The sequence below is a fragment of the Littorina saxatilis genome, linkage group LG14, assembly GCF_037325665.1.
Source record: "Littorina saxatilis isolate snail1 linkage group LG14, US_GU_Lsax_2.0, whole genome shotgun sequence".
Taxonomy (NCBI): domain Eukaryota; kingdom Metazoa; phylum Mollusca; class Gastropoda; order Littorinimorpha; family Littorinidae; genus Littorina; species Littorina saxatilis.
In genome coordinates, this window is record NC_090258.1 from 6,039,848 (window position 1) to 6,052,197 (window position 12,350).

At 41.0% G+C, this 12,350-nt stretch overlaps 1 protein-coding gene across 3 annotated transcripts in view; it reads right to left on the reverse strand.

Annotated features, from left to right (window-relative positions):
• Window positions 1–11,420, reverse strand: part of LOC138946992 (uncharacterized) — a 54,700-nt gene extending 43,280 nt beyond the window's left edge. For all 3 annotated transcript variants that reach the window (XM_070318415.1, XM_070318414.1, XM_070318413.1), the window contains exons 1-2: window positions 11,289–11,420; window positions 4,265–4,390 (exon numbers count right to left, since the gene is read on the reverse strand). In XM_070318415.1, coding sequence (XP_070174516.1) covers window positions 4,265–4,280 — 16 coding nt within the window. In that variant the 5' untranslated portion in view covers window positions 4,281–4,390; window positions 11,289–11,420. The remainder of the gene's footprint in view (window positions 1–4,264; window positions 4,391–11,288) is intronic.
• Between the last annotated feature and the right edge of the window lie 930 nt (window positions 11,421–12,350).

The following is a 12,350-nucleotide window of genomic DNA, read 5'->3' on the forward strand; positions in this document are numbered from 1 at the left end:
TTCGAATTGTACTGATCTTGTCTTGATGAAAAAAGAATTCTTTTATGATTAAAGAATGTTTGTGTAACAAGCTGTCAATTCATTATTTAGATTTTAAAAGTTAGGTCTAGCGCAAAAACGCACCACGGTCCAAAAACATTTTGATAATCATCGATTCACGGCTATCGCCAGTTTACATCGATAGAATGAGACCCGAAGGGAAGTAACTCATGTTTAACCTGAGTTCAGGATGGGTCCAAAAAGTGTTCGAGACAATCTGCAAAATTAATTCTTTAAAAATTGCTCGCTCTTTACGTAGGGCACCTAGGATGTTCCCGTTTGGTGAGCGTTCAAATGGAAGGGTGTTTGTACTGTGTGTAAAAGCCTGACAGTATCTGTGATGGTTTAGGGGAGGCTTACTGTCCGGGCGTGAATTCTGGTATTCATAACAGCCGTCCAGCACCAAAACAAGGCGCCATTGCCACGAAAATAAATTCTTTTAAAATTTCTCACGCTCGACAGAAAGCAGCCAGGATGTTCCCGTTCGGTGAACGTTCAAATGGAAGTATGCTTGTACTATATGTAGACGCTCGGGGAGCTCTGTGATGGTTTACGGGAGGCTTACTGTGCCTCTAAGCAAAACGTAAAAAAAAAGGTTAAAAAAAAATTATTAAAAAAAAAAACAACAACGACTGACAGACCCTATTTTTTTCGGCGATGTTACCAGAAACAGACATATTTTTCTTTTTGGCCAAACCCACAATTTGCCTTGGACAGTGGACCCCCCCTTTTGGGACCTTCACAAATCTGAGAAAATTAGGTCTCAAAAGGGAGGGTCTTAAATTGCAGGTAAATTTCCAGACGTTGGGCCTAAAAAAAAATAGGTGTGGTTACGGTAACCCGACCTACCCTATTTTTAGGGGCCGACCCTATAACTTTTTATTACATTTGTCAAAAAAATTAAAATAACACAAGAAAACGAGTGCAGAAAACGCAATGAAAGCGAAAGCCCTCGAGTCGCACACTTATTTCCCTGTCAAGTAGGTTTAATTTGTACACATTAGAAAAAAAAGTTAAAAAAAAAAAAAGTGATTGCCTACCTTCCTACCCTATATTTTTTGGCTATGTTACCGTAACCACACCAATTATTTTTTTTGGCCTTATGAACAGACCATGTGAAAAAGCAAGGTCTCAAAAGGGAGGAAGTATTAAATTGGGGGGTCTTAAATGGGGGGTTCCATTGTAGATGGAGGCGGGCGATCTAAAAATCTACACAACTTTCTACCACACACACAGCCCCTTAATTAATCCACTCGTGATCCTTATTCTAAAACAAGAGGCGAAGCCTTCAAGGCTCACGTAAGAAATCGACAAACAGTAACACAAACTCAATCACTCCGTCACACATACACACACACAGTGAGCATAGGTGACACGGTGCAAGAGTGCGAGACACTAGATCTAGATCTGTCTGTCTGTAGCCTACTTACGGGGACACGACTGGCAGATGGACAGATCGACACTGCGCTTTCTCAAGCAGACACTGGAAACACGCTGTGCAGATTAACCTGTAGGAAATCTCCTTTGGTATCTTCCTTATCTATTTTTCTGGAGCTACGAAACCGAACAATGTGAAATCGTCTTCTCCGAATCGGCGAACTGCAGCTCGGTGATAACTGTATCTATACCACAATCCTTCACGCGATCTGACCTAACCTTGACCCCTGACCTGGTCTACATACCACACACGACACAAGTCAGCTGATTTTACCCCCCCAAAACCCCCCACCACCCGTTTTCTTTGGATACACACTTTAACTACATACGTGCTGACGAAATGTTGATCATTGCTTCAATACTTTGAAGCTGTTGCTTGAATAACAACCAGGTAAAATTAGTATTTCGGTGTTCAGTCAAATGTTAAAGTTTCTACCACAGACATACGCACGCACGCACGCACAGACAGACAAAAGTTAGCATCGCATAGGCTACACTTACGTGAGCCAACAACAGCATCCAAAATGGAATTCTGCGAAGTGGACCCATGAGTGTTATAACTACTGGTTTGGCAGAAGCGACTGCAGTTGGCATGCCATACTGTGATCCAGTGTCAGAGCTATTAAGGCATTAGATATTGATCCGTTTTCTGCTGTGTCTGCATACACAAAAACCCTTTGTTTGATCGTGCTTCATGCTGTTGACATAACAGAGTCCATTACTTCCCTGCAGCTCTATTTCTGCCAGCACTTGTCTTTTGTTTCTATGAATATATGCATGCATTTATTTCCATGGGCTTCAACTCTGTCCCCACCCAGGCTGTACTTGCATGAGTTTTGGTGCATACTGCTTTTGGCTGACATTGACCGCAGCTTAATACGCAAACCAGACAACTTCAGTCAACACAGTCTCAGGTGACTGCTGTCAAGTTTCTCACAGTCAACACAGTCTCAGGTGACTGCTGTCAAGTTTCTCACAGTCAACACAGTCTCAGGTGACTGCTGTCAAGTTTCTCACAGTCAACACAGTCTCAGATGACTGCTGTCAAGTTTTCTCACAGTCAACACAGTCTCAGGTGACTGCTGTCAAGTTTCTCACAGTCAACACAGTCTCAGGTGACTGCTGTCAAGTTTCTCACAGTCAACACAGTCTCAGATGACTGCTGTCAAGTTTTCTCACAGTCATTTCTCACAGTCAACACAGTCTCAGATGACTGCTGTCAAGTTTTCTCACAGTCATTTCTCACAGTCAACACAGTCTCAGGTGACTGCTGTCAAGTTTCTCACAGTCAACACAGTCTCAGGTGACTGCTGTCAAGTTTTCTCACAGTCAACACAGTCTCAGATGACTGCTGTCAAGTTTTCTCACAGTCAACAGTCTCAGATGACTGCTGTCAAGTTTCTCACAGTCATTTCTCACAGTCAACACAGTCTCAGATGACTGCTGTCAAGTTTCTCACAGTCAACACAGTCTCAGGTGACTGCTGTCAAGTTTCTCACAGTCAACACAGTCTCAGGTGACTGCTGTCAAGTTTCTCACAGTCAACACAGTCTCAGGTGACTGCTGTCAAGTTTTCTCACAGTCATTTCTCACAGTCAACACAGTCTCAGGTGACTGCTGTCAAGTTTCTCACAGTCAACACAGTCTCAGGTGACTGCTGTCAAGTTTCTCACAGTCAACACAGTCTCAGGTGACTGCTGTCAAGTTTCTCACAGTCAACACAGTCTCAGATGACTGCTGTCAAGTTTTCTCACAGTCAACTCCACTGTAACATTACTAGAAACTCTAACATTGAATAATTAAGTACTAAAAACCCCAGAACCTATACTTGTGGAGTTTTGCACTTAACTGTCTATGAATTAGCAGTTTGTGCGTGAAGAAGAAAATTGTTTTGCACCAGACTAGCACAAGTTTTGGGAGGAAGCGAAATGCATGGCCATGTATGCAATGAAAGCATGTATTAATTTATGTTCATGTCAAGACAGTGTGTTAAATACATATTTTAATGTAATTTTACAGGGCCAGCTGTTTCCGACTGTTTGCCATCATAAAGTTTGCAATGCAATATTTAAGTCAGTTAACTTCAACAAGTGTGTGCGTGTGTGTGCACATGTACATGCATGTGCAAATACAAATGTGTGTGCAGGCATGTGTGTGACTGAACCATAGAACGAGGTGAAACAGAGAAGCGTTGTCACCAAATCGAAAGAACAGTAATAGAACACCAATAATGACTAAAAGAGAGATAATGAATTGAGGATCAAGGGATGGGGTGAAGCTGTCAGGCTGATGGCTCTTTGCATGATTGATGAGAGGGGTGACCAGACCTCCTCGCAGGCCTGTGTGATCAATGAAACCTCCACCACCCAGCCTGAAAACTGTCGCTGCCAGTCCAGTGCTCTACCGGCCACCGCCTGGTAACATAAATTGGGTGAGGTTTCACTTTTCAGCTGACTGCACCTCCAATATCTTCACTTTGAAGGCTTAGTTTTGACCCTGTTATACTCATAATCTCTGTAAACTTACCTCAGTCTGGGGAACTACTGTCTTGAAAAACAACTCAGAAAACAACTCAGGTTTCCCGTGAAATTTGTGGATCCGAGGAGGATTCTCCAGCCTGTTACCTACATTTTTAGAGGGATCCCTTTCAGACCCGGGTTTCTCAAAATTATGGTGTGTTTAAAAAGGGAGAGGCTTCTCTTTTCTTTTTATAGGAAAACGGCAAACTATTGTAATGAGTGAGAAGAAAATTCAACAGACTGAAAGGCAGACGAACAGTCAATCTTACCTTCCTCGCTTGCCATGGTGGCTGTGTTGTTTGTCGCGTGCTTTGTGCAGCAGAAAAGGGAAACGAAGGTTGACCAGTACGTCGCTGATCCTCGTTACAGGTAATGTTTCCCGATCTTCAGTGAGTCTGCAAAAATAAAACAATCACAAGTTGTCTTTAACATAACCTTCCAGATATGAAAAAGAATATACAAATACATGTATATATATTAATAAAAGATAAATATATTCATTAAACAAGAAGAGCAAACGCTCGATCGAGTCACTTTCGCAGTTCTGAATATTATATGAGGCATCAGATGGACAGGAAGAAATTGCTATTCACAACACAATGAGTCACGTTCACATAAAATTTGAGCCCGGTCACTTTTATAGTTTCCGAGAAAAGCCCAACGTTAAGTTGTGTGTTGCCGAACAGAAAAGGCTAGTTATCTCCCTTGTTTTTCTGATAACGTTCGTAAAAGGCTACAGATGTAAATACTTTGATGTAAAGAATAATCCTACAAAGTTTCAATCACATCCGATGAACTTTGTCAAAGATATAAAATGTCTAATTTTTCCTTTGACGCTGACCTGTGACCTTGAAAAAGGTCAAAGGTCAACGAAACCATCGTTAAAGTGTAGAGGTCATTGGAGGTCACGACTAAACAAAATATGAGCCCGATCGCTTTGATAGTTTCCGAGAAAAGTCCAACGTTAAGGTGGTGTCTACGGACAGACTAACACTGACCGATTACATAGAGTCACTTTTTCTCAAGTGACTCAACAAGAAGGGCAAAGCCCATACGACTCACATGCTTTACACATTTTTCCTACCAAAATACATGTGACCTTGACCCAAGGTCAAGGTCATCCAAGGTCATGCAACACAAAGCTGTTAATTCAAGACATAGGAAGTACAATGGTGCTTATTGGCTCTTTCTACCATGAGATATGGTCACTTTTAGTGGTTCACTACCTTATTTTGGTCACATTTCATAAGGGTCAAAGTGACCTTGACCTTGATCATATGTGACCGAATGTGTCTCATGATGAAAGCATAACATGTGCCCCACATAATTTTTAAGTTTGAAACAGTTATCTTCCATAGTTCAGGGTCAAGGTCACTTCAAAATATGTATACAATCCAACTTTGAAGAGCTCCTGTGACCTTGACCTTGAAGCAAGGTAAACCAAACTGGTATCAAAAGATGGGGCTTACTTTGCCCTATATATCATATATAGGTGAGGTATTGAATCTCAAAAACTTCAGAGAAAATGGGAAAAATATGAAAAATAGCTGTTTTTTAGGCAACATTTATGGCCCCTGCGACCTTGACCTTGAAGCAAGGTCAAGATGCTATGTATGTTTTTTGGGGCCTTGTCATCATACACCATCTTGCCAAATTTGGTACTGATAGACTGAATAGTGTCCAAGAAATATCCAACGTTAAAGTTTTCCGGACGGACGGACGTCCGGACGGACGGACGGACGACTCGGGTGAGTACATAGACTCACTTTTGCTTCGCATGTGAGTCAAAAACCACGCTCAAAATGAGCCACCTGTGATCTTCTGTTCACACACCAGGCTCCATTCACAGTAACCTGTTCACTGTAACACTGGTAGAAGCTCCGTTCACACCCACCTGTAATCTACAGAAAAGAGTAATGTTCACATTGGTAGCTAGGTACCACAGTAACCTGTTCACTGTAACACTGGTAGAAGCACCATTCACAGCCGGCCACCTGTGATCTACAGAAAAGAATAATTGTTCACATTCATGATTGGTAGCTAGGCACCGTTCACAGTAACCTGTTACACTGGTGGATTCAAGCAACGTTCACAGCCACCTATAATCTACAGAAAAGAGTGATGTTCACATTGGTAGCTAGGTACCACACAGTAACCTGTTCACTGTAAGTTATACTGGTGGATTCAAGCAACGTTCACAGCCACCTATAATCTACAGAAAAGAGTGATGTTCACATTGGTAGCTAGGTACCACACAGTAACCTGTTCACTGTAAGTTATACTGGTGGATTCAAGCAACGTTCACAGCCAAGGCCACAGAACTATCAGAAAGTCACAGTGCTGAAAGATCTATCCAAGTTCCTGCGCGCCTTATAGTGATAGGGATGAATCCCACAAATCTACCGTTAGCCATCCACTGAGATATCATACCTATGCACCGTGCAATTAGATCTTATCAAGCTGCCGGTGCTGTGTGCAAGATGAAAGCACACTGCCTGCATGTACACCAGGGCTGGCCATCATCATATCAACCTGTATGTGGAATGCTGCTATCTGTATGAAGTTGATAAGGAAGAACTCGTGTTAGTCAGTCTTGCTCTGCATTTGCTTGTACATGTAGTAACTGAGGTTTCATTTATTAAGGAATATTCAGCAAATCTGATGGGTTCTCAGGCTTTTCTATTTCTGAATTTTACAGAGAATTTTAATGGTCACCAAGATGGCTTTTTATTATTTAAACTAAGATCCACAGGGCGTCATCATAACACTATACAAATGAATGTTGCTCTGTCTCCAATACAAATAACATGGTTAACAGTAACCTGAAGCAGCAACAGCTGTTGCCAGGAGTATAACCTTCTATTGATCTGATTTTTAGATCCATCAGTGTGATTCATGGCCTTACTATTCACCTAAAACATGTACGCTGAGACTGAGAGTGACCAGTCAAATCACACACGTTCACATGTAATATTACCGTTAGACAGAATAAATTTGAAGGAATGCTTCTGAGACAAATTCAGCATCTGCGAAACCGAATCTTGAAAAATGAAAGATCCTTTTGCTGACATTACTAATTAAGTCTATGTGTGTGTGTGTGTCATTGTGTGTGTGTGGTGTGTGTGGTGTGTGTGTGTGTGTTCAGTGTCTATCTGTTACTGCATGTGTTTAGAACACACACATCTAATACATGTATTTAAAGTATTACTTTCCATACTTCATATAGCAGTCACGTAATTTGCACACAAAAGTCCACACTGATAACAGGATACAAATGAGGATCATCTGTCCTACTCTGAGTCATGTACATGAAACCACATCATGAGGCACCATCCACCACATGGCAAGACCACATCATGAGGCACCATCCACCACATGGCAAGACCACAAAAACGACAAGCAAATAAGACAGATGTAGACCTTCTCCGGATGCACATTAGCTTTGAGTTTGAGTTTAAAAACTCAACAAGACTTTAGGCTACCTGAGTACTGGCAGTAGCACTAAACACAGCTCAGAGAGAGAGAGAGAGAGAGAGAGAGAGAGAGAGAGAGAGAGAGAGAGAGAGAGAGAGAGAGAGAGAGAGAGAGAGAGAGAGAGAGAGAGAGACAAGACAGACAGAGAGAGAGAGACAGAGACAGAGCGATTAACTTACATAAGAAATTATGCAGTGATTTATTGATTATGATATTTTTCTAGATGTCAAGCTACAATGGGGACCCTGTGTCCCCCCCCCCCCCCTCCCAATTTAAAGCTTCCTTTTTTTTAAGTAGTGGTTAGGGACTGGATTGGTATCCATAAGCCTCACAGCTTTTTTTCGCGTCCCATCTCATTATCAAATTTGTTGCAGGTCAATCATATTGACATGCTCAAAGTCGTATTTTCAATTATCGTACAAATAAGACCTTGACTCTTCATATTTTCTGTTCATAACCCCTGTAAATCGACCTCATTTTCTCAGATATTTGGAGGCCTTAAATAAGTGATTTAAAAGGGGTATTCCACTGTACTTTATTTTTGAATTTGTATCCATGTTTTGAAGCAGCCTAAAGGTTACAGTATCATAATGCTGCACACATTTGAATGCTACTCTGCTCCAGGAACCCTGCCAACTTCCCAGAGATAAGACTATACCTTGATGGCCAAGTGCATTTGTGTACCTCTCTACCTGCAAGCTGGTAGTGGTACTTGTAATGATGTACAGTGGAACATACTTTTTAAGACCATTAGGAATCTAAGAAAGTCAGGTCTAAAAAGGAAGGGAGTCTGAAAATGGAGGTCTATTCACAGAGGCTATGAATAAAACATCTGAAAATGGAGGGCTTTAAAAAGGAGGTACATAGTCTTAACAGTAAAACTGGGGGGTCTTGGAAAGGAGGTTCCACTGTTGACCTGTATCATAACTCAATGCAACTGAACCCGGGAATGGTGTGCAGAGTGATCCCACACACACAGAACACACTTCACAAGGGCCATAAAAACAAAGGCTTTAAAGTTTAATGATGCAGCATCTGCCATTGCTTTGTGCAACAAATGTAGCAAGGCTAGTAGTAGTTAACCCATGTTTTAACTTTAAGTAGCTAAACAGAATAAATATATCCTTATGATCACTGGATTTAAAACAAGAACAGATTTATTTGCTTTGCTGCACAGGAGTTATTAGTAAAAGCCGAACTGAGTTCATTTCTTTGTTGTTATGTCAACGTCAAATCCAAGGGAAATACTCTGCTGTCAGTGTTATGATTTCTGAAATGTGATTAACACTAACACTAACAGTAAATAAAGAAAGTTAAAAAAAACAATAAAACTATGTTTAATCATTTAGTCAAAAACACACACAACACAAAGAAAAAAACCTAAACAACTAAAAAAAAAACAACAAATGAAAATATAATAAATTAAAAAAAGCAAAACATAAACTGTATTCATTGTAAGGCCAAAAAAAATATAGTCTGTTTATGGTATCCCGACCGACCCTATTTTTTCGCGCGACCCTAGACTTTTTTTGGGCATTTGGGGGGGAAAAAATCTGTTTTTGGGTAAAATAACTTAAAAATATGGTTTTTTGGAAAAAAATCAACAACAAAAAATCCCGCCCTACCGACACTATTTTTTTTGCCTATGTTACCGTAAACAGACTTTTTTTTTTGGGGGGGGGGGGGGGGGGGGGGCCCTAACCTGGGTAACACCGTCTTCTGGTGATGATCCAAATCCTTATTTCTAAAGAAAAACACACACAGGGAAGCACAGAAAAAGAAAAGAAAATATTCGGTTTCACATCACAATTGTGTTAAGACTGCACTTGTGCTGTGATGGTATTCTTCACACAGACGTCATCGTCAGCCAGAAACTATTACTAGTCACCAGTGAAACTCATCATGTCATACTGCAACATATGCATGCACTACAAAAAACCCACCCATCATTTGCAACACAATGTGAGTGACTGTCACTTGTAGTTGTAATACTTGTACAGAGCCTATGCACATACCTCACCGTCACAGACACTCACAGAAGTTGAGTGGGAGAGGAGCACGGAAACAGGAAATCTTCATTTAGAGTTGGCATTTAGGATGCTGACCGACTGATGTGATTATATTGTCCTTGTGAATCATTCACTGTGCCCTACACTTTCTACATCCTCTTCACCACTGATAGTAATACAGTGGAACCCCCCTTTTAAGACCCCCCAATTAATGACTCCCTCCCTTTTAGGCCCAAAAAAAAAAAAGGTCTGTTTACGGTAACCCGACCGACCTTTGTTTTTAGGCCCGACCCTAATCTTTTTTTTGGATCGTCTGAAAAAAAGAAAAAAAAACGCATCCAAAATAGAGCTGTTTGCGCTCAAACAGCAGACGACAGAAGGGAGGTAAGCTCAAAGTACTGTTTATAGTTATGTTGGGCAAAAACAGGGATTGATGAGAAGAAATGAACTGTGAAACATCATAGAGAGGGGAGAAAAAAAAAGAAAAAAAAAAAAAAAAGAAATAAATTAATTTTTTTTTTAAAAAAGCCGACCTACCGACCCTATTTTTTCACCCTATGTTACCGTAAACAGACCTATTTTTTGGGGGGGGCCTTAAGACCTTGTTTTGTAAGATGTTCAGTTGATAACCTGTGTAAATGTACCCCAATTTTAAGACTCTCTCCTTATTGAGACCTGATTTTCTCAGATTTGTTTAAGGTCTTCAAAGGGGGGTTCCATTGCACTGATAGTCCATACTGTAGTGAATTACATACTACCAACTCTTGTTATTGTGAAGGTTAGGCACACTTGCAGTTGCAGTCATCAGGCTAAAAGATTGAGGACCCGAATGAAACAATAACAATGAGAATACTATTTACAGTGGACACAAGTCAGGCGTTGTGGCCAGAAAGAAGCAGATAGAAAATAAGTTGTTGTTTTTTAAGCGACCATTACCATACAAATGTAAATATAATTTTCAAACGTCAAGTTAGTTTATCACTGGGGTTTGCTTTTTTTAAACAGTAACTCAAGAGAAACATCATTTTCACAACTTTATAATGTACGCCCAATGTACATCCCACAGCTCCATGCATCTACTCTTACGCCACTTCTATACATGTCTGACACACACATTCACAAATTAAAACCTGAACTAATGAATGTTTGTACTCAAATGTACCCTATACACCGTTAATAAATCAAGTAGAAGTTCACTGCCTTTGGCATGGTCGTCAACAAGCAAAAGCACTGCACAGCCCCAGTGAAGGACAAATCGACCATCTCCATCACACACACATGACAAACACACGACACATATAAACACAACGCGCGTGCACCTCTTTGCCTGAGGCTGAGAGAGAGAGAGAGAGGCTGAGAGAGAGAGAGAGAGAGAGAGAGAGAGCGAGAGAGAGAGAGAGAGAGAGAGGCTGAGAGAGAGAGAGAGAGAGAGAGAGAGAGAGCGAGAATAAAGGGCCGCAACTGTGCCAAACGAATTGTAAATCTGTCGACGGTACACTTTCGTGCTGCACTTCAACGCACGAAAGCGAAGTAACTAACAGCAGGTTGATCCTTGCTAGACCGAAACGAAGCAGTAACATCGTCAATGCGACTCATTCAAATAATGGAAAGCAGCAGAGACAAACATTCAAACAAGTGTCTCTTCAAAATTCCGAAGCAGGACAAGATCCTGAGACACTCGGATTGTCGATGAAAAGAAACGAAGCAAACGGGACGAATATCGGTTCCTGTTTCATGGTGAAATTCACAAACTGTCGTTCAACTATAATTCACAAATCCTTTGCAAAAACCATCAGAAATAATTACTTACTTCAAAAATGCGATCGCACACACGGTGGCTCCAATCTGCTTTTCGGAGACGATCACTTGGACACCTTGTCCGCCATAATTATCTGTCACGACGCATGCGCAGCGTCATAGGAAGTGCATGCTTAGCCTGTGAGCAAGTTCTGTTACAGGTGCGAAACAGGGATGGTGACAGGACCAGCCGGTTTAGGAATGTTGTGTGCCGATTCCGGCAGACTCAGTTAAATTTCTTTCTTCCCCGACACAAGAAGGCTCCGCACAATGTTTTCAAGAAAAGAATAAAACAATTACGCTGATGCAATTCATTAACAATTCTTTTAATGCTGGAAGTAATTAAGACGATAAAATCCAAAAAGACTAGACCGGCTAACACAGCAGTTCCAACTCAAGTTGACTAAACAAAACGATCAACATTAAAAAAAAAACACTATAAATCAGCTAACACCGACTGAGACTTCATGTTATGAGACATAGCTAGCCTAAACTGCGCTGACCCGAAGACTAAGACGCCGGCGGCTCGGCGAGTCGATCGTCTCCGCGAAGCATGCGAACCTATAGTGCCCGTAATTAACCTATTTTCTTTAATTGTGAGTATACTTTCAGAGTAAAATGGTATATATATCGCTTATACTTTTGGATTCAGGAAATGATAAAGAATCAGATTAAATCAATTTTGGATCGATTACTACACTTTAATACGAATTCTGAGATTTTTAATGGGCAAACTCTTTAATTAATTGTGAAGCTGAAATGCAATCCGGTCTTCGTATGACCAAAATTTCAATCAATTTGAGGGCGTGACAGCAGCCTGTGCCAACTCAACTTTCAATAAATGCCGGATATGACGTCATCAAAGACATTTATCGAAAAAAAAGAATGGTCTGGGGATATCATCTGGAAGAATGTGCATGTAAAGTTTCATGAAGGTCGGTCCGATAGTTTTCTCGGAATCGCACTATACTCACACACACACAGACACACACTGAGTGTGACGTGCGCGCGCACACACACTGACTGGCACTGCACACACACACACACACACACACACACACACACATACCCGTGA